Source organism: Rousettus aegyptiacus, unplaced genomic scaffold (assembly GCF_014176215.1).
Source record: "Rousettus aegyptiacus isolate mRouAeg1 unplaced genomic scaffold, mRouAeg1.p scaffold_m13_p_6, whole genome shotgun sequence".
Classification (NCBI taxonomy): domain Eukaryota; kingdom Metazoa; phylum Chordata; class Mammalia; order Chiroptera; family Pteropodidae; genus Rousettus; species Rousettus aegyptiacus.
The window spans coordinates 114,661,354-114,681,353 of record NW_023416309.1 but is presented as its reverse complement, the minus strand read 5'-3'; the positions used below and the strand labels follow the sequence as shown (position 1 = coordinate 114,681,353).

Below are 20,000 nucleotides of genomic sequence, written 5' to 3'. Positions count from 1 at the left end.
ACTTGTAGACTCAGGATTGGTGTTCTAGATCCCCAGGAGGCCTCTGACCCCGGGTCATCAGTTGGGAGGTGAACGGCTGGCTGCAGGGATGGAGTCCAGCCCCGACACGCAGGAGCAGGAGGGTGGGGGGAGAGGGCAGCCACCTTATCTGAAAGGGGGGACACGACCGAGAAGCACCTCAGATGCAAACCAGGTAAACACTCCAGCCCCGGAGCCTGGGGCGCACAGCGGGGAGGAGAGAGGCCGGAACCCCCTGGGAGACCAGAGGGGAGGCTGGGACACCTGAGGAGCTCCGGAAGGAAGTGTGAAAATGTCACCAGATGTGAGGTGGCTTTCGCAGTTCATACACAAGAGACTTACGCAAGTAGCGCTTGGTTTAAAAGCCCAGCGCCAACGGACAGACTGCTAGGTGCAGAAGGCATGGCTCGTGGCCGGCACCCCGGGGGACGTGGGCAGTGTCAGCCCAGCCCATTCCTTGACTCACACCAGCGTCTCGTGGACAGTGAACCAGGTGTCCCAGTCACAATCAACCTAAGGGTGATGTCATCAGCTCCTGACTTCAAAGAAGCAGCCAGGGAACCAGAGGTGACAGACTTCTGGGGTCCTGAGACAGCCCAGGAAGCAGAGCGGGAAGTGAGGATAACTAGACCGGGCCTCGAAATGTGGCCAGCAGGGGTGCCCCTGTGCATGAGGCGCCCCCTCAGATTGGGAAGGGCTTGGTGGGGGCTTAGGAGCTGGACCTGAACAGATTGTCCTAAGAACACCACGTGGAGAGCGGCAGCTGAACCGCACCGGCTCCCAAGGAAGAGGTCAGAGCCTGGCGGCGGGGCACGCACCGAAGCCTGCGGGAGACCCTGGGGCAGGGACGTCCTGCCGTCTGCGCCTGAGCCCAGGCTCCCGGGTGAGAGGCCTGTTCTGCAGCTCTTGCACACTCCCTGGTGCCTGGGCAGGGAGGACAAGCCACGTGGGTGGCCTGGCAGACGCCAGGGTCCCTGGAACAGGGGTTTGCGGGGGAAGGAGTCAGCTCCAGCTCTGTGTCCCGTGACCATTTCCCCAGCTTGGACAAAGATGCAGAATGCTAATTCCCACCGGAATCGCGAGGTGCTGTGTGGGCGCCAGGAGGGCAAAGCAGGACACGGCAGACCGACGTCCGGGGCGGGGCCTCAGGGCCAAGGCCAAGTGGGCTCCGGGAACCGGCGACCCCGGGGCACTGCCCCTGTTCGCAGGTGCGAGACACTTGTGGGCACCTGCAGACTGCAGCGGGTGGAGGAGCTGGCGGTGCAGGGCCAGGACGCCCATCGGGAGCCCTGGGTCTGTGCAGCACCTTCAGGTATAGCCGTAAGGGTGGGAAAGCACCCAGGGGACACCGCCGGTCGCCGTCCTAGCCTGGTGGACTCGCGGAAGAACGCGGTTGGCCACCCCCACCTTTGAGCAGCGCCCCCAGCAGCAAGTCCAGGACTGAGCAGATGGCCCTATCGTTCCAGGTGCCACCCTGCTCCCTAGGAAAGGTGAAGGGCCTGTTGTCCCTGAGCTTGGCCCACTCCCTGCCAGGTCAGCAGGCCACCCCAGCTCCAGGTGGCCCAGCAGCCACCTCCGTGGAGGAAAGGCACACCCGGATTTGCTGATGGAGAATCATTAACTTCTCAGGGTGGCCAGTGGGGCTCTCCGGTCAGGGAGCAGCCTTCCCCGCCCCCCAGACCCGTCCTATGAGAGGTCCTAGGCGGTGTTGGGAGGTGGAGCTGGGCACAGGCCCACGCAGCGGCAAAACTCCCAGGAGCACAGCACCCCCTTCTGGCACCATGGAACCAACCTTGCAGGTCATTCTTCCAAAAGAGCGGGGGGTGGGGCCAGGGGCAGGACCTAGAGACCCAGGCCAGAGGGTGTGAGCCACAGGGTCACCGGAACCAGGGTGGGTGCCCAATGCAAGCTGCAGCCTCCTGCCCTTGGCCCAAGATCCCAGGGACCTCCTGCCAATGGCCAGCAGAGGGAGGACTCCTGGGCCACCCTCAATCAGCAGGGGGCAGCCACTGCCACCTGCCAATGCCAGCCACAGGCACCAGGCTGCCTCCCTCACCCCACCCCTGGCCCCATGGCCCAGACCCTCGAGGGGCCTCCTCTGAGCCCCACGGGAACAGCAGCTGACTGCCAGGCGCCGCAGGGCCGCCTCACCCTGGCCCACACGGGCCAGCATTGGAGACCACCGACGCTCACCTCGGAGCTCCGCAGGCGGGTGCTGCCCAGCTCCCCACTGCGCACTCCGGAGAGCACTGCATGCCATGGGGTCCCGGGATGGCCCCCTGCATGCCGAGGGCCCAGCCCACAGCCTGCAGACCCCACACAGCACTCCACACACAGCGCCTTAACTGTGTATTTTTCTCAGCGGCCACCGGGGGGCACATTGCGTGGAGGCCCGGTCCAGAGTCCGGCCGCCGGCTTTCACAGGCGCGGCGGCCCCTCCCGCCTCGGTAGGTCCATGAGCGTGTCCCAGAGCGGAGCTGCCACGCGGAGTTCGGCTCCAAGGCTTCCTGAGGCCGCCTGGGCGTTGGGGCAAGCAGTGGGCCTTGCCTGGGTCCCAGGGACCCCTGTCCACAAGTCCTGGGGCTGGCCTACTCCAGAACCACGGTGCCGCCCACGGCCTCCAGGGCTGCCTTGATCTTCTCCGCCTCGGCCTTGGCGACGTTGGCTTTGATTTCCTGGGGCAGAGACTCCACCAGCTTCTTTGCCTGCAGGAGGGAGGTGTCAGACAGCAGCCCTGGGTGCCCAGCCCGCCCTGGGAGGGGCCCCTGGGGACTCACCTGCACGAGGTTTATGCCCTGGACGTAGTTCTTGATCTCCTTGATCAGCTTCACTTTGTCCACGGGCTTTGCCTCGGTCAGGCGGACGGTGAAATGAGTCTGTTCTTTCCGTTTGGGGACATCTTCTTCCACTGCCTGGGAGAGGGGGACAGAATGTGGGTGGCCAGGTGAGGAAGGGTGGCGTGGGATAGGTGCATCTGCTCGTGGGCTGCCCCATCCTGTGACCCCAAAGGCAAGGCCCAGGCTGGCAGCCCCGCAAAGCCTGCGATCCCAGCAGACGGCCAGGCCAGGCCCAGTGGGCTCCGGTCGCCCAACTGGTCAACCCCCTACCCGCGTGTGCCCTCCCGTCCTTGTTCGCTTTCCGGTCAGACCTGACTCCATCACCCAGAGAAGTTTCCATCTCTCCAGAGCCTATTCTAAAAGAGCCGACCGTACCAGCCCCCCGGTTCCCACACCCCGTACAAACTATAACTCGTAAGACGAGGTAGCGACACCAAAAGTACTTTACGAATAAAATAATGTTATAGGAAAGTAGTGCCATTCCAGTCCTCGGCCAAGCCCCAGACTGCCTGTCGATAACAAATGTCCAACCAGCTTCAGCTTCACTGTCACTAAGTGACCAGCAACGGGACAGCTAGGCACGACAGAGCTCCGGTGAAATCTGAATAGGTTAGGATGATCCCGTGCCAAAGGTGCTGGCTGTGCAAGAAAACACCTGCTTTTAGGGGCGTGTGGAACCCCGGGAGGACGGACCAGAAACCAGAGACAGGCGAGGCAGATGTAGCAAAGCCTCGCCTGTCACTAAGGCTGGGAGTGATTATGTTACTATTTCTGCTTGTGGATAATTTGAGAGTTTTTATAACACAAATTGCAAAACCCCCAAATCAGTGTAGCTTCAAGGCTACTGGTTTCCTCGCAGAGACCCAAACGAGCCCCAGCATCCCAAGGATGAAGCTGCCTGTCACCTCCTGGTCCTCTCCAGCGCGGACATGCCTCACGGCCCTGTGTCCGCCGTGCCTCTACCAGGAGCGCCTTGCTTTCTTCCTCAACTCCTCATGTCTCCTCTCAGAGTGTCGCCTACTCACGGCCTTCCTTGAAATTGTTACCCTCCCCTCTCAAGTTCCTGCCCACTTTCTCCCCAAGGCACCTATAATGCGCTACCACTCGGCGTAACTCTCCTCTGTCTTTTCCTCTCCTCTGGTTCACCGTCTGTTTCCCACTAGAAACACGGTCTCCACTGGGCAGGGGCCTGCGCATCCCCGGCAGGGAGGAGGTCCCAGGGAGGCTGACGAGGAGCCCAGAGCCAGAAGCACACATAGGTTCGCAGGGCATGTTGACTGATGCAGGGCCAAAATGAGGGACAAGAGAAATCTGGCCATGTGATGTGAGGCAAGATGGGAACGGGGCATCAGAGAAACGTCTCTTTCCGCCTGGGACCTAGCCTGGGCTCACCTCGGGCACTTCCACGGCAGGGGCAGCTCCCGGCATCACACCACCCATCGGCATGACTCCGACATCCTGTATCTTCAACGTTTTCTGCAGGGACAGAGAGCCGTCTCAGAGCTGGCTGTCACACCCAGACACGCTCAGGGACAAGTCTAGCATGGTCCTCACACTCAGGGAACAAGACATGGGCCCCAGATGTCACTGCCCAGGTCTGGTCCGTGATACCTTCAGGAGCTCGTTGAGGTCTGAGATCTCCAGGAGCGTGAGGTTGGCAATGTCCTGGACAAGCTGCTGGATCTTCGGGGGGTACTCCTTGGGGGCGTTATCCAGGGGTGCACCGGCAAGAGCCTCTCCCTGGCGATGGCTGCTGCATCTCATCAGCCTCACCGTGCAGACACGCGGCACCTGTTGCCTACATGCCAAACAGACCCGTCAACCTGGCACAGGTGGCAGACACAGTCCAGGCAGGTAGGCGCCATGACCTTAGGTCTAGCTCCTTGGTCCCAACCCAGGGTTCTGATTCCAGAGTACACGTGGATAGCAAGGGGATTTCTCAGTTACTTCACTGTCTTCAGGAGCCTCAGAAACCTACATAATTATTGCAAACATGCTACCCAGTTCGCTTCCTGGTTTGAATGAACCCTCAGCCCACGGGGGAAAGGCAAATACTTGAATGCGTTTTTGCACAAAGCCTTTCAGAATCTGGTTTCCTTGACGGCTGAATGCCGGATGCACCCATGGGAGTCCTACCACGTCACTAAGCTGCAGGGGAAACTGAGGTCCGGAGAGGGCAGTAACTCGTCCAAGGTCATCTGGGGCTACTCCGGCACTCTCTGCAGCCCGCGCGGTTAGGGAATCCACACGTAGGGAGCCTCGCGCCCCACACCCCTGCCAGCACCTGCTGAATTGGGGTGGCCTCCCGCCTGCTGCCCCGACCTGAACCATCAGCGGCCAGCCGAGGGCCCGTACTATGCCCGCTCGGCCCTCGGCAGTACCTGGCGAGGCAGAGCGTGGTGCCTCGAAGCCCGAGACACGGCCCCCACAGGGGGCGAGCGGCCGCCGGCAGCATCGCTCCGTGGGCAGGAAGGTCACACGCGGCTCCCGGGGAGGGACGCTCTAGCCGCCAGGGCTGCAGAGTATACGAGCTGGGGAGGACGCTCTAGCCGCCAGGCATACAATGAGGAGGAAACTCTAGCCGCCGGGTCCGCGGAGCATACGAGCTGGGGCAAGACGCTCTAGCCGCCGGGAAAACGAGTTGGGGAGGACGCTCTAGCCGCGCCTCACGCTTGCTTACTCTCGTTCCCCGAGATTACCCACAGGGCAGCGGGCCGCGCAGGCGCAGAGTTTCGTTGGTGCGGGTGATCGGCTGGAGCACTACCCCTCGGGGCGAACGGAGGCTAGAGAAAGCTGAGGGCTGGTGACAGCTCCGTCCGAGTCGGGAAGGCGGGCCCGGTCCGTATTGAACAGCGCAGTGAATCCTGCCGAAGTCGCGTCTGCTGACAGTGGCTTTCGGCTCGTCACGTTTGCTCTGCGGCCCGCAGCCGGTGGTCACCCAGTGCGCGGGAATTCCCGCTGCCCTCTTGCCAGCCTGCTCTTTGGCATCTTCCTCCACCGAAACGGCTGCACGTTTTTCCTTTCGGTCCTGGCCGGCTCAGGACTCTGCTTACAGAGTTCGCTAAAGGTTGTAATTGAGCTTGGAAGGGGTGAGTGATGGGGTCGTGGGCTCTACTGTCTCAAGATACCCGAATCCTTTATGCTCCTCTCTGTTCAGCTCCCAAACATCCGGCACGCGGGTATCTTCAGCTCAGCTGCAGCGTCTGCCCTGGGTGTTTGCTCTTTGTACGCAGCAAGTGTAAGAGCAAGTCAGGTCTTTCTTAGTTGCCACAGGTGATTTTCTAAGAGCCAGCGCTGGAGCAGATCGACTTTGGGTCAAATCGGAAGGCATGGCTGCCCTCTGCCCAACTTCTATCATTCTTGCCCTGCATTTGACCTGAGCCTAGGAGCCTCTTGTCTATTAAATGACTCCATTTCTTCGAAGAAGAGCTAATGTTGGGGTTGCTATGGGGCTTGGGTATTTAAGGTGGTGTCCTGAACTCCATGCTGAACAGGCTGCAAGTCCTTAACATCGTCGAGACTGCAACTGAAACTAGAATCATGAGCCTGCATGCCTCCCAGGAGTCAGGGCCAAGCAGGGTGGGGGCGGGGCAGTCATCAGAGTGGCGCCCCTGGTGCCCAGTCTCAGGGTGGAGATGGCAGATCAGCAGCTGGGGCCAGAGCAGTGTCCCCTGGGGAGACTGCCTGTGGAGTTGGGCCTGGGGCAGGGGCCAGACTGGCCTGCGGGGGTATGCCTACACGTCCCTGTCCAGAGCTGGACCAGCTGCCCACCACCTTTACGCTGAACAGACACCAACACTTGTTGAAAGATTTTATTATCGCTGTCCCATTCTGTCTACTCTGGGCACCAGATGAGATGACAGCTCAGAAGCAGAGAATCTGAAGACAAGCCCCCACCCTTCCCATGAGGGCCAGAAATGCCCCTGCTGACAAACAGGAGGCCACACTAGAAGGCTCTAGGGAGCACTCACACTAGTCATAGACCAGAGGCCCCCAGGGTCTCACGGGCAGGGGGAACAGTAGGGCGGAGGGATCCCACTCCACCCAACTCTCACGGGACCCCGGACACACCAGGCTGGGGGCTTGTGGCCAGAGACCCTTCCCTTCTGCCCTCTGCCCCGAGGCCCAGCCCTAGGGAAAGAAGACAGATGAAGATGGGCCTGAGGGTGGGGTGGGGGGCGAGGAGCCAGCAGGCGAGGACGAAGGGGGAGCCACCCTGCTCGCATGGAGCAGGGACACACCACGGCGGTAGGAGGAGGGCGAGAAGCAGGAGGACGGCGCCAGCTAGAGACGGAGGCAGCGGCAGTGCCGGGGAAGCGTCGTGTGTGTTACTCGGGGCAGCGAGCAGCCTGGGGTCAGTCGAAGGAGATGAGCTGGGCCTCGCTGCCCTGCGCTGGTGGCCCCTGCACTGGCGGCTGCTGGGCCACAGGCGGCTGCTGCTGGGGAGGACCGCCGGAGGGCGCCATCTGGGGAGGACATCGGCCATCAGTACTCCTTCCCCAGGCTCGAGCTCCCCACCCCCTAGCCACTTCTCTGGAACACTCCATTGCAGCCAGGTGCCTGGTACTCAGTCCTGTCTCACCTGGGCTGCCGAGGGAGGCCTCCCTTCAGCCTGAGGTGGGCTCCCTGTCGGCTTCCTGCCCCGCTGGGGCAGGCCAACCCCGGGGGTTCCTGGCTGTCTACGGCTGAGTGTGTGCACGCCCCGGTTTCGTCTGCGGAGTAGCAGTCCGGGCCTACACCGCCCGCTCCTTCCCCAGTGAGGGCCGGGACCCCACAGTGGCACGGGGAGAGGCTCACCTGCTGGTACACGGGCTGCTGGCCCGAGATGTAGGGGGGCTGCGGGGGTGGCAGAGGCGCGTCCTGGCCGGGGAGGGTGGTCATGAGATTCTGTGGAGATGGAAGGGCCGTCAGCATTAAGGACGCTGTCACCACAGAGAGCCCCTTGCGGGGGAAGTGAGGGACTGGAAGGGCCGAGCCTGCCCAGCGTCCCCAGCCCTCGCTGTCGGGGTGTCTGTCCCACATGTCCTCACCTGCACGCCGTAGGGCTGGTAGCCCATGACCGCTGGGCTCCCCATGTAGCCCATGGTGCCGGGCTGCGGTGGCTGCGAGATGGCTGGGAGGCTCTGCGGGGCCTGGGAGGCCACGCTCTGCGGACAGAAAGGTGTGACATGGCGGGGCCGGGCGGCCTCATGGGGACCTTGTGGAAGGAGAGCGGCCCCACCCCCGCTACCTGGTAGCCCTGGGCAGGCGTGGGCTGGTAGGACGAGTAGGCTGGGCTGGTGCTGGCCGGTGCTGGGCCCTGGGGGGCTGCCTGGGCACCGGTGGTCCCTGCTGGGTACATGTAGGCGCTCACCATGCTGGGATCTGTGGAGGGAAAGGGTGAGCTCGAGACACAGGGATGAGGACAGGAGGTCACTTCTCTGAGTTTTCCTTTCTGTTCTAACTTCTGAAACCAAATTCCTGTTTTACATTCTCACCAAAGAAAGTGAATGAAATGGATGGTAGAGACCCCTAAAACTGAACAAAATTGCAAGAAACTAACCCAACTGCATTCTAAGTGAGTAAAAAACGCCACTGCAGGGGAGGGGGAGACCTACACCTGTAAGTTCTGAGGACAAGATCTGCACTCTGGGCCCACAGGCTGAAGACACAGGATGGACAAGGATCCTGTCAGGAGCCCCTGGGGCCTGGGCTGGTGTTCCTGAAGCTACGTTCTGGGAATTCTGGGAATGAACGAGTCAGTCAGGACAGACGAGAGGCCGCCCACCAGTGGGGCTGCAGACGTGGAAGGGGAGGGAGCCTGCGCCGCCAACTGGGAGGTGTGAGTGAACGTGTGTCCACATGTGTGCACACATCCCACCCTGTGCTGAGGGCCTCGAAGCAGTGAGCACACCTGGACCCTGACCTAGGTCCCCAGAGGCCATCCTCCACTAACAGGACCAGGGCTGAGGAAGTACGAGGTGAAGAGAGTATCTACTTAGACCAAAACACGGTGGGGCAGGTCAGAAGCGCACAGGAGCTGTCCTCGGGCTCCGGGCCATACTGGGACAGTCTGAGCAGCAAAACGATAAAACGTGACCTTTGAATAAAGCGCGTGCACACCGATGTGACAGTGGGAAGACGACCGATGAATAAGAGTGACAGAATCAGGAAGTCACTCTGGCAAACATTCAATAAATTTAAGCAACAGCAAAAAATGCTAAAACTAGCAGGTGAAAATTTAAGAACAAGGGTATTTAAAAATCTTGATTTCCCACAAAACACTTGACTATCAAGGGGAAACCAGCCCCTTTACAGTGAGAAAGCCCAGGGGCTGCCCCAAACCACGTGACGGCACATCATGCCCGTGACGTCCAGCCGAAATGCGGCCCTGGAACGTCACGCTGGCAGGTGACCAAGTGCACACGAGCTGAGCGCAGCCCGCGAGTGCGCTGAGAAGTCCCTGCCGTGACACGAGCAGACCAAGAAACGTTCTCGATTACAGGAGACTGAAGAGGACAGTGGCAGGCTGTGTGAAGGCATTCAGGGTGCTGCTGGGACCCGAGCGCTGAGTGGTGTGGGCGAGGTCCCAGGATGCGTCTCCCTGGGCCCTGAGGGAATGTCTGGTTTTAGGAAGTTTGTGCTGACGCCTCAGAGTTAACGGGTGCCCGCCTGCCACTCACGCTGTGATGGGCGGGAAGGGTGTGTGCGTGCGCGTGCGCGCGTGGAGAAGCAGATGCGGCAAAGCGTTACCACCGGGGAATCTGACCATTCCCTACCCGTTCTCTTAACTTTTCTGTAAATCTGACGCTACACCAAAATAAAAAACGAAACAGGAGAGTGATGGTCTGGGGCTCCACCTGGCGGGTCGGCACCTCCACCCGCCCATTACCTGCTCCGGCCCCCGGCACGCTGGGGTAGGGGCCGCCGCCGCCCGGGGCTGGCTGGCTCAGGTACACGGTGTGCATGGGGGAGCCCTCCGCCGAGCCTGCCGGGCTGAAGGTCCCCGGAAAGCTGGTGGGCCCAGAGGGCTGGTAGAGCACGCCGCCCGCCGCGGGCATGGTCTGGAGCTGGGGACAGAACAGGATGGCTGTCGGGGTGGCTCCCCGTGGCCAGCACCCAGCGGGAGTGGGGAGAGCGGGGGGCGCGTACCTGGGCGTAGGGCAGGGAGAAGGCGGGCATCTGGGCGCGCATCTGGATGGTCTGCTTCTGCTGCTCCAGGCGCATCTGCCGCTCCTTCTCCTGCTCCTGCAGGCGCTGGATGGCCAGCTGCCTCTGCACCTCCAGGTACTCCTGCAGGCCACAGCGCAGTGGTCAGGGCCACTGCGGACCCAGGGGCAGCGGGCAGGGCGGCCGCAGGGCCCCGGGGCAGCGGGTGGGGCCGCCACACCTGCTTCTTTTGCCGCATGATCTCCAGCTTCTGGGCCAGCTGGATCTGGCGCTGGCGCTCCGCCTCCTCAGCCGCGCGGCGCAGCTTCTCCCGGTGCTCCTCCCGCAGGGCACTCAGCGCGCCCCGGGCATCGCGGATCTGCGCCAGCTTGTCCTGCAGCCCCTCGTAGTACACTGGGGGGACAGCAGGGAGCCCTTGGCGGTCACGAAAGTGCGGGTGGCTGGGGGGGGGGGCCCTGGCCTGCCTCTGCCCAGCCAAGTGCTCACGAACGTGGCACGGCTGGCCGCGGGCTGGGTGGGGGAGGCCTGGAGCTGCTGCTCCTGTGCTTGGAGGGACACTGCCCATCACGGGGACCCCCTGGAGTCCACAGCCCTCCTAAGAAGCTGCAGCCCCGGGGCGGCCCCACCCTCGGAACCTTTCTATGGCCCGCACAGCCATGGGCCAGTGCGGGAGGCGCCCAGGGCACAGTGGGTGCGGCGAGGCGGGGGCGGAGGGCCCGGGCACGTACGCCGGCGCTCGTCCAGCTGGTTGAGCAGCTCCAGCAGCTGGGGGTGCATGCCGTTGATGGACTGGAAGAGCGACAGCACGGCCGAGTCGTTGGTGATGCTGCGGCCGCGCACGTGGTTGCTCTTCATGCGGTTGACGAAGGTGCTGACGGCGTTCTGCAGCGCCTTCAGGAACTGCGCGTGGCTCTCCTCCGCGTCCCCGTTCTGGTACTGCTGCTGGGGACACGCAGTGGCCCTGGCTGAGCGTCGCCCTCGTCCCCAGGCCCCGCAGTGGCAGCCAGCCCTCCCGGGCAGGGTGGCTCTGCCAGAGGCCTCGGCAGCGTCACAAGCACCAGCCCCAGAGGTGCCCGGGCACTGAGCTCTGAGCCCGCAGTGCACCTCCAACCTGACCCTCCGGGAGACACTGGAAGAGGCACCACAGCCTTGACTCCAACAGGGAAGCTGAGGCCCAGGGAGGCTTGGCTCTTACCCGTGGGCATGGCGCTGGCCAGGATGCAGCTGGTGGCAGGCCCTCTGGCCTCGCCTGTAGGCGCTCCCACCGGTGGTGACGAGGGGCCTGCCTCTCTCACCAAGGACCTGGCATCGTACTCCAATGGCCAACAGAGCCCAGACACCCCAGCACGGACTCAGACTCTGGTCTGGTCGGGGTAGGCAGTGAGTGGCCGCATTCGGGACCACGGCCAGCCCGCCCGGACAGGCCCACCTCCAAAGGTCACTGTGCATGCGGCCAGACCCCCCTGTCGGGACAGGCGCCTGTGTGGGGCCGGGCGCTCTGCTCTCCGCGGCTGCGGATGGAGCCGCCACTCACCTCACTGAAGGGGCCGCTGGGGGACGTCGTGGGCTGCGAGTCTGTCTCCAGGAGAGGGGTCTGGGGGAGGCCAGAGGGTGAGCGGCACTGGCCCGGCCCCACGGCCCCCCCGGAGGACCGTGCACCGGCGCCGGGGGGCCCCTCACCTCGGCCACGCTGGCAGGGGCCGCGTGCCCCTCTGCGGGCTGGGCGGCCGGCTCTGTCAGGGGCACAGGCGCGGACGGCGTGGGGCTCTTCCGGGCCTCCTCCTGCTTCTTCTCCCAGTAGTTCCGGTTGAGGTACCGGGCGAGCTGCAGAGGCGACAAGTGGTCACTCCCAAGGGCCAGCGAGCAGCGAGGGGGAGCACCACGCGTGGGGGGCCTCACCTCGGGGTCCATGTCCTCAGCCAGCGGTGCCGACGAGTTCTGGGGAGACGCGGGCGGATCTGAGGGGCCCCCGGCCGAGGAGCAGCGCCCCGCGGCTCCGGCCCCGCCATCGCGCAGGAGGCCCAGGGTGGCAGGGCAGCGACGGCGGGCCCCGCGGGCTGGCCAGTGGCGGTCTGAGGGAGCCCCAGGGGCTCCACAGCCATTTCAAGGTGCAGGGCAGCACCCCGCCCTCCCTCCCAAACCACACGAATGGTCCCCAGCAGGTGGGTAGCAGGGCTGTTCTTAAGCCCTGGGCCCAGCTGGCTCCACGCCCCCCCCCCTCCACACCATTCACAGAGGAGCTGAGACCACAGAGGTTGGGCTAAGACCCCAGAAAGTGAACCCTGCCATGACCTTAGACTGAGACTGGAAAAAGTAAAGCTACCCCTGCCCCAGGGCTTGCCACCTCCTCCTACCTGGGGGTATGACAAAGGCTGGGCTCTCCCCAGTGGGGCCTCCAGCCTTACCGGTGTCCTCTGCCCCCACAGGGGACCCCGCCCAGGGAGCCGAGAGTTGGGGAGGGGTGGCAGGCTGTGTGACACAGCGCCATCCTTTTCGGGGTGGGCCTCCCACTCCCTCCTGTGGAAAGCCATCCACGCTAGGGTGGCAGGGTGCGGGGGCTCACCACGGGCGAGGAGTACAGGCTGCTGGCGGGGGGAGCTGACGAGGCCACGGGTGCAGGCTCGGCCTTGGGGTACGCGGCGTACGCAGACTTCTGTCTCTGCAGGAGGACCACGAGGACAGTGTTGTGCAGGGAGCACGTGGCACAGGCGGGCCGAGCCCCCACACGCTCTGTGATGCCCCCCGCCCGCACCCCGGATGAGGCGAGGCCTCAGGTCCCGCCCGCTCCCCGCTCACCATCCTCTCCTTCTCCTCGGCCTCCGACTGCGACAGGGCCAGGGCCAGCTGCAGCTCCTCCTCCTCCTGCAGGGCCGTCTCGTCTCTCTTGGGTGGCAGCTGGGGACAGCCAGGGCTGGGTGAGCGGGGCCCGGGGGACGTGCGGGGGCGGGGCGCGCGCGGGCCGGGCCGGCACCTGTGACTGCTGCGACAGGGGGCTGGTCAGGTACTCCGGGGGCAGCTCCGCCGCGGGGGGGGCTTTGCCTTCGGCTTTCCTGGAGAAACGGGGCGCTGTGGGCACCGAGCGCCGCGCCCCGGGCCCTCCCCCACAAGGACGCCGCCTGGGACTTCCCGCCAACGTCCCCACAGAGTGACGGCAGTGGGTCCATCGCCGTGCTCCGGGGAAGAGATGAACCCTCAAACCAGCTGTCGCCTCCAGGCCTAGGAACCCCTCGGGCCGCCGGGTCTGAGCCATGGTCCCCTCTCCCGGAAGCAAGGCTCAAATGCCCGCCTGGGCTGGCCCTCCTGTCCCCAGGCGAGACCGGCCGCCACACGGAGCACAGGGGGCGCGGGGAGGCCCGCGGGCAGCCGGCAGGGGACTCACTTGTTCAGCTGCTCGTAGCAGGGCTCGCAGACACGCACCTCCTTCTCGATGCCGAACTTGGGGATGGTGGAGTACCTGGAGGAGCACTTGCCGCAGAAGATCTGGCCGCAGGCCCGGCAGTGGTGCTAGGACACAGGCAGGTCGGGGCGGTGGCTGGGTGACAGGCCAGTGACCCCCCGCCCCGCCCAACCCGGCCCCGCCCACTGCACAGCGTGCCAGGCTGGCCCCCGGCCGCGCTGGGCCAGGGCAGGCAGAAGGCAGGCCTGGGGACAGGCGCACACGCCCAGGCCCTCGGCTGCACTGCCGTTTGGGGGAAAGATTCGGAATTTAAGTGAAAGGTTCAGGGAAAGCGTGCATGCGTCATGCCGGCAGACGGGCGTCACTGGGCAGGGCCCCGAGACTCTGCTCGGACGCCCCAGCCCGGTCTTTGCCACCACCGGGCAGTGCTTCAGTGGCAAGAGAGACGCTGGCTCGAGGGTCCGAGCCGGACAGGCTGCGTCAACTGAGGAGACACGGCTGAGGGGGACCTGGCAGCCGAGGCAGACCTGAGGCCCCAAGCCCTGGGCCCGGAGCGTCCCCGTCCCCAGGGAGCACAGCCTTCTCCGAGCTTAACCTGACGGCACCGCGCATCGCACCCCGGAACCCTTGGTGACCGTGCTCACCACACACTGAGGACGGGATTTGCTCCCAGTAGGCCATGGCCAAGAGGGACAGGACCGTGCGTGGGCCCATTGGCCTCGAGATGGTGGCGGGTGGCCCTCCCCCACCACAGCGCACTCACCTTGCGGGTCACCACCCCGAACTGCACCCTGCACCGGTGGCACTCCTCGGCGTCCACCCAGTCGGGGGCCTGGGGGCGGGCAGAGTCAGGGTCACACAGCCCGCCCGCCCTCTCCAAGGTCTCCGCTTCCCACAGACGGGCGAAGGCCTGCTGTGGGCACAGGCTGGGCCGAGTCACCGGGACGTGAGCAGGGGGCCCCTCCAAAGGACCTCCTTCCTTCCTGAGGGCTCAACGGCACAGTGGCCCGCGGCCAGGACATGTCAACACCGCTTAACTACGGGAGCCTGGGGCCACAGCCCAAAGGCACCTGAACTGACGGCCCTCAGGGACACTCGGCAAAGTCGGGGGGTCTCGTGTTTTGAGACAAACAGCAGCTCGCCTGCCACCAACGCTCCCAACCGGCCCCCAGCCCAGGCTCCGTCAGAGCAGCCCCACGGCTACGACCCCACGAGCGACTCACTCTCTCCGCTGCAAACATGGCGTCACTCTCCTTGAACTCCGGGAAGACGTGTCCTGGAGAAGGGAGGCTGCGGTCACCGCCAGGGCCACCTCGGTGTGCGAGGCCGCGACAGCCTCACCTGCCCCTGCCCATCGCCCTGAGACCAAGGAGCCACATCCTAGCTCCCTGCACCCGCCTCCCGAACACCCACAGGAGGAGGCTCTGGCGGCAGGTGCAGCGACCCTGCGCTGGGCGGGGTGTCCAGGTGCATGGCCGGCCACCGCTCCGCGCCAGGCAGCTCCCCATGGAGCTCAGTCCCGGGGGCTGCAGCACAAAGCCAGGCCTTGCTCCCCTATAGCAAAGCCTCACACACCTTCCCTAGGCCTCCGGCTGGCCCCTGGACCCCGTTCCTGCCAACCACACTTCCTAGTGCTCTTTAAGCTGGGGTCCCCGAGCTTTTGTTGAGGTGCAGGCCCCTCAGAAGCCCTACGAAGCTTTGGACGCTTGTGCCTGGCCAGCAAACGTGAGCACACACCGGCATCCGCGTCCACTGTCCAGGGATTCAGGGCCTAAGGCCAGGTCACAGGCCGCGTGTCGCACCTTCTCCATGGGCCCTGCTCCTGCTCGTGCCTCCCCTTCAGGACCCGGCCGGGGGCGGCTCAGCACAGGCGGGAGCGGCCGCGGCCCCGGCCCTGGCCCCACCACGCGGGCGGAGCACCAGCGAACCCGCCAAGCCTGGCCTGAACCCCTGCCCTCCCCACCAAACCCTGTCAGTAGGAGGAAGGCAGAGGGGTCCCCAAAACACACCTCAGCTGCCAAGCCCGGGCTACCACTGTGCTCAGAGCACCCCAGCTCCGGCCCGCACCCCTCCTCCTCCAGGCGCCTCCTGCGCCTTTGGCAGCCTGTCTGCTCAGCCTTGGCCCTGAGCCGGAGTCCTCAGTGGGAGGCTGAGGCCCGGCCTCCTCTCACGGCTCCTTCTGGTTCAGCTCTGGCACATGCCACCTGCTCCCCAGGCCTTCCCGCCCGTTCATCCTAAACCGGTCCCCCAGGGGCCAGGTCCCCAACTTTACTTCCCTCCCAGGAACCCTCGTTCTCAGAAAGAGGCTTCTCTCTTAACTTCCCACTTTGTTGTCTGCCGCACCGCCTCGCCCCTGCCCCACGGGGCTGTGAGGTCCAGAGAGGCAGAGACTCGGATGCTCTGAGCCGAGCTGACCCCGCGCACCCACCTTGGGGACACCCAGTCCACGAGCCCACAGCTGGTCACGGTGAGGCGCTGTCCCCGCCCACACAGGCTGAACACGGCCTCCTGGGGCCCCACCTGGGGCAATGCAGCCCCCCAGCTCCTGGAGGCTGTGTCCCTCCCCCAAGACTCACCTTCCACCTTCATGATCTGGTACGTGTCCTGGACCACCTTGTACTTGGGCTCGTTCCGGAAGGCGTGCGCCCAAGCCTGGATCAGGTACAGGATCTTGTTCCGGACGTTTGCTTCCACCTGCCTCTGCAGAGGGGGGAGGGCGTGAGGGCCGTGGGCGACACTGGTGAGGCAGGGGCTGGCGAGACCCCACTACTCCGAGCCCACGGGGCGGGCAGAGGCAGGTTGGGGTGCCCGGGTGGTTGGGGGCTGTGTATGACCCTTTCCCCAAGCCCAGCCATCCCCCGTGAAACCCCACCTGAGGACGAAGCCATCGCACCTGTCTGCCCACTCGGGGCCTGAACCGTAACCCGCGGGAGAAGCTGGGGACCTCCAAGCCCCACATTCCCACACTGACCTGCTTCTCCCCGCCCCCCGGACCAGCGTGGGTGCCCCTCGCTCTGTAACCCACTCTGGCTCTGCCTGATGCTGGCCTCCAACGGGCAGAGCCACCCAGGCCTGGGCGGAGGCAGCCGAGGCATGGCCGGCCCCCTCCTTCTAGCCATGGCCACTCCAGGGTCATCCTCACATTCAGAGCCACCATTTCTGCCAGCTCAGAGCACAGCCGGTCAAACTTCCAGAGCCATTCATGTGACACTCAGGAGGGCAGGACAACGGCAGCCACAGCTCGGCGTCGGGCTGCTGGCTCTCCCCCGTGACGCGGGTCCAGTCAGCGCCCCTGCCCTCGCCTCCCGGGGGACTAACTGGCTGAGACCACATGCGGCAGGACAGGACAGCAAGCCGACGCTCTTTCCGACAGGTCAGTGGGCCTCGGGAAAGCTGGTGTCAGCTCAGGTCCCAGAGGCGCCTGAACGGCACCAGGAAACCGGGGCCTGGGCTTCCGGTGGCAGCGGACGGAGCCCAGGGCTGCACGCCTCACCTCCGTGGGTGCCACCCCCCACCTTCTGCATCTCACAAACCGCGGGTATCACCGCTTATGTCACAATTCCTCCAGGAGGCAGCGTGAGCCAGGGGGGCCACGGGCGGGGCCCTGCTCAGGACAATGTCTTGAGCTCAGGAGGACCAGTTCTTCTCTGCCACAGGAGGACGTGAAGCCCACTCCCCGGGGCGTCTCCCCCACCATCTCTCCATAAACACCTCGGTCTCCCCTGCCTCCGAGCCTCCCGCTCAGAACCCTTCCCGCCTGAGAGCGGGCCTCACCCGGCCTCCCTGGGCCCCCCAGGCCTCCGCTCACATATATGCAGCTCCTCTGCCAGTGTGCCCTGCCCCTCAAGACTTGGCCCGCAGCCCTGCCCCCAGGAGCCTCCCTCAACCCTGCAGACGTCACCAGGTTGGGGTTTGGGGTTCGCATGCAGCAGGGACTACCAACACTCGCCTCCCTGGCCTCTGCCGCACCCCGCACTGACCCTGCCACAGGTGTCGGCAAATGCCCAAGAAAGCACAGGCCTGGCGGATGGGTGGCTGCGCCCCTCCCCGCCTGGACCCACGCGCCCAGCGGAGCACGCACCTTCAGCAGCTCCTTCAGCTCCTCCATGGTCTGCTTGTTGGCCACCTCGTCGTGGACGGTCTGGCCGCAGTTCTTCACTACGGACTCCATGACCTGCAGAGCCCAAGGAGGGGGAGGGTCAGGCCCGCTCCTGGACCACGCTCCCCTTCCCCTTTGGGAGAAGGCTGCTGGGAGATGGCCGGCCTCCACGGGCCCCTCCGGCCGCCTGGCCACATGGCGGGTTCTGAGGCAGGCAGCAGCCAGCGCTACACAGGTTCCTTCTAACTCACCAAGGACAGATACAAGTGTCACCCTCGGGGCCCTGAGTGTGTCAGCCTCAGGAGGAGCAGCCCAGCCCTGTCAGGGCCAGTGCCCAGGCAGGTGGGCAAACCTCGGGGGCCATCCTGACCGCTGGGGGTGGGGCCCCTGGAGGACTGGAGGGCAGGGGTCCACGCACCTCCAGGGCATACAAGGCCACGTGGGGGTTCTTGTCGTTGACCTTCTTCTTGATGGAACTCACAGCATACTTTGCTCTGAAGGAAAGGGCGCCGGCGGAGGCAGAGAGACAGAAAGAAGAAAGTCTCAGTGACTAGGATGAGAAAAGTCTACTGCCATCTCGTCTTTCAAGACCCTCAAGCTGTAGGGAAAGTCCTTTGACTGTCCCCAGATCTCAAAAACCCCAGCACGCAGACCACGCAGCTCTCCACCAAGGTCACGGGACCTTGGAGGGCCAAGGGACACCCAGGGACCCCACGCGCAGTGTGGCCACCCTCACTTACTGCGTGTCCCCCTGGCGGATCAGGTCACAGATCTGGAGAATGGACTCCCAGTCGGTCTCCAGCAGAAGCTGGCTGGTCGCTTTGTCTACGGCAGAAAAGCACCATTACCGGGCCCGGTCCTGCTCTGGGATTCCCTACGTGGCTCCCGGCTCAGCAGCAGCGAGGACCAACTGCCTCCCTCCCATTTTAAACTTTCGGAACAAACATAAAACCACATGAGAACCACAGTGACAACTGCTGCAGTGACAACCAAGAGAGTACTGTCCTTCCCCAAAAGGCAAATAACTTGAAAAACAAGAGATCCAGTTTGTGCGCCTCTCACATGCCAAGCGCTGTTCCAAATGCTTTACGTGAACTCACGCGTGCACACACCACTCCTCGCACGAGCGAGCCAATTCCTATTTCCATTCTCTATGCAGATAAACTGAAGCAGAAAGGCGAGGTCACTGCCTGAAGTCACAGTTTGCTGGGGACAGAGCCAGGATTCAACACCATACTCAGCTGCTTCATGACAAAGAGAAACCCACCACCTCGTCCCTCGGAGTCCCTGGCTTTCAAAAGTTTAACCTAGTTGGTTAGCTCTCAGCTGGGGCAGGGCTGGACAGACCCAGCACGGATGCCAGTTCTTTGCTTCAACTGTTTTGTGGGGAGACAAAGGATGGACTGCGGAAGATTCTCCCACTAACACCTCTACTATCTCCAACGCCCTTGCCTCAGACACACTGAGATGGTGCTGCTCCAGCGCTGCCCACACCGTCTTCCCTGGAGACTACGAAACACCCATTGAGTCCTGTCCATGCTCAGCATTGGTATGGTAGAAATCGACCTTTGAAGGCCTGAACCACCTCATTCAGGTGGGTCCTCAGCTGGCATTTTGCAAGAGCAAAGAAGGTGCCTCATCTAAGATCTCCAAAACCACACTCAAGGAAAAAAGAGAGCGGGCTGGGGCTGACAATCAAGCACCAACAGCGCCTGTCCCAAACACAGGGCACACGCAGTATCACTGGGGGGAGGGGGAACCCCCATAAACATTGGTATCCTTTCCTAAAATCTGTGATCTCCAAGAGGTTCAGAAAGGATCAGCTATAGGCCTCCAGCAGACAGAGGAAACGCCTTCTTGAATCACCCAGTGCTTCCCCGAGCGAGTGGGGACGGCGGGGCTGTCCTGGTCCTCGGGAAAGCAGCCTTCAGAAGAGCTTGGAAGATCCCGGGAGGTATTCTCCCTTTGGGGGTGCCAAAGTGTGGGTCAGAAGCCCCAAACACCACGCAACCTAGGCTTTTTTGCGGGGAGGACATCTACTGATTTTTACTGTTCGGCCGAGTCACCCATCATCGTGACTCAGGACTTCGGACCCGCTTGGTCAGACGCCCGTGGTCATTCCCCGGGACCTGCCGGCTCTGGGCCCGGCTCCCCCGCAGGCCCTCACCCGCCTCGTCAGCGTCTGCGCCCGGCACTGCCGAGCCCCGCTCGCGACGCGCCCACCTAGTGCCCCGGCCGCGCGGCGGCCGCCCCGCTCCGCTCCCGGGCCGCGGGCCGGCGGAGAGGAGCGGGGGCCGCAGACTCTCCGAGGAGGCGCTGGCGGCGGGCGGGGGCCGCGTTACCTAGGAGACGCTCGAAGGTGCCACTGCCGCGCCCCATGGCGACCCCGGTCCGACCCGACGCCGCGGCCTCCTTCGCTGCGAGTCGGCGCGCCCCCGACTTCCGCTTCCGCCTTCCCCGCGGGCGCGCGCACGCACACGTCTCCAGGCTTCCGAGCCGC

The 20,000-nt window shown here is 64.1% G+C and overlaps 2 protein-coding genes across 3 annotated transcripts; both read right to left on the bottom strand.

Moving 5' to 3' along the window:
• Positions 1–2,352: 2,352 nt before the first annotated feature.
• On the bottom strand, positions 2,353–5,407 carry MRPL12 (mitochondrial ribosomal protein L12). Its single transcript, XM_016163869.2, has 5 exons — positions 5,237–5,407; positions 4,467–4,653; positions 4,248–4,331; positions 2,796–2,930; positions 2,353–2,723 (listed from the first exon to the last, which is right to left on the bottom strand). Exons 1-5 carry the CDS (start codon positions 5,308–5,310, stop codon positions 2,607–2,609), a joined length of 597 nt encoding a protein of 198 aa, XP_016019355.1. The 5' UTR covers positions 5,311–5,407; the 3' UTR covers positions 2,353–2,606.
• Positions 5,408–6,652: 1,245 nt separating this feature from the next.
• Positions 6,653–19,974, bottom strand: HGS (hepatocyte growth factor-regulated tyrosine kinase substrate). 2 transcript variants are annotated; one of them, XM_016163844.2, is made up of 22 exons: positions 19,843–19,974; positions 18,241–18,325; positions 17,919–17,994; positions 17,483–17,575; positions 15,978–16,101; positions 14,625–14,677; positions 14,165–14,233; positions 13,384–13,508; positions 12,976–13,054; positions 12,801–12,899; positions 12,568–12,663; positions 11,904–11,942; positions 11,685–11,828; positions 11,539–11,598; positions 10,733–10,946; positions 10,225–10,397; positions 9,987–10,127; positions 9,727–9,904; positions 8,086–8,219; positions 7,886–8,002; positions 7,653–7,742; positions 6,653–7,321 (listed from the first exon to the last, which is right to left on the bottom strand). In XM_016163844.2, exons 1-22 carry the CDS (start codon positions 19,877–19,879, stop codon positions 7,211–7,213), a joined length of 2,337 nt encoding a protein of 778 aa, XP_016019330.1. In that variant the 5' UTR covers positions 19,880–19,974; the 3' UTR covers positions 6,653–7,210. The 2 variants fall into 2 exon arrangements, with proteins under 2 accessions (XP_016019330.1, XP_016019331.1); XM_016163845.2 differs by having other exon boundaries at positions 10,733–10,943.
• Between the last annotated feature and the right edge of the window lie 26 nt (positions 19,975–20,000).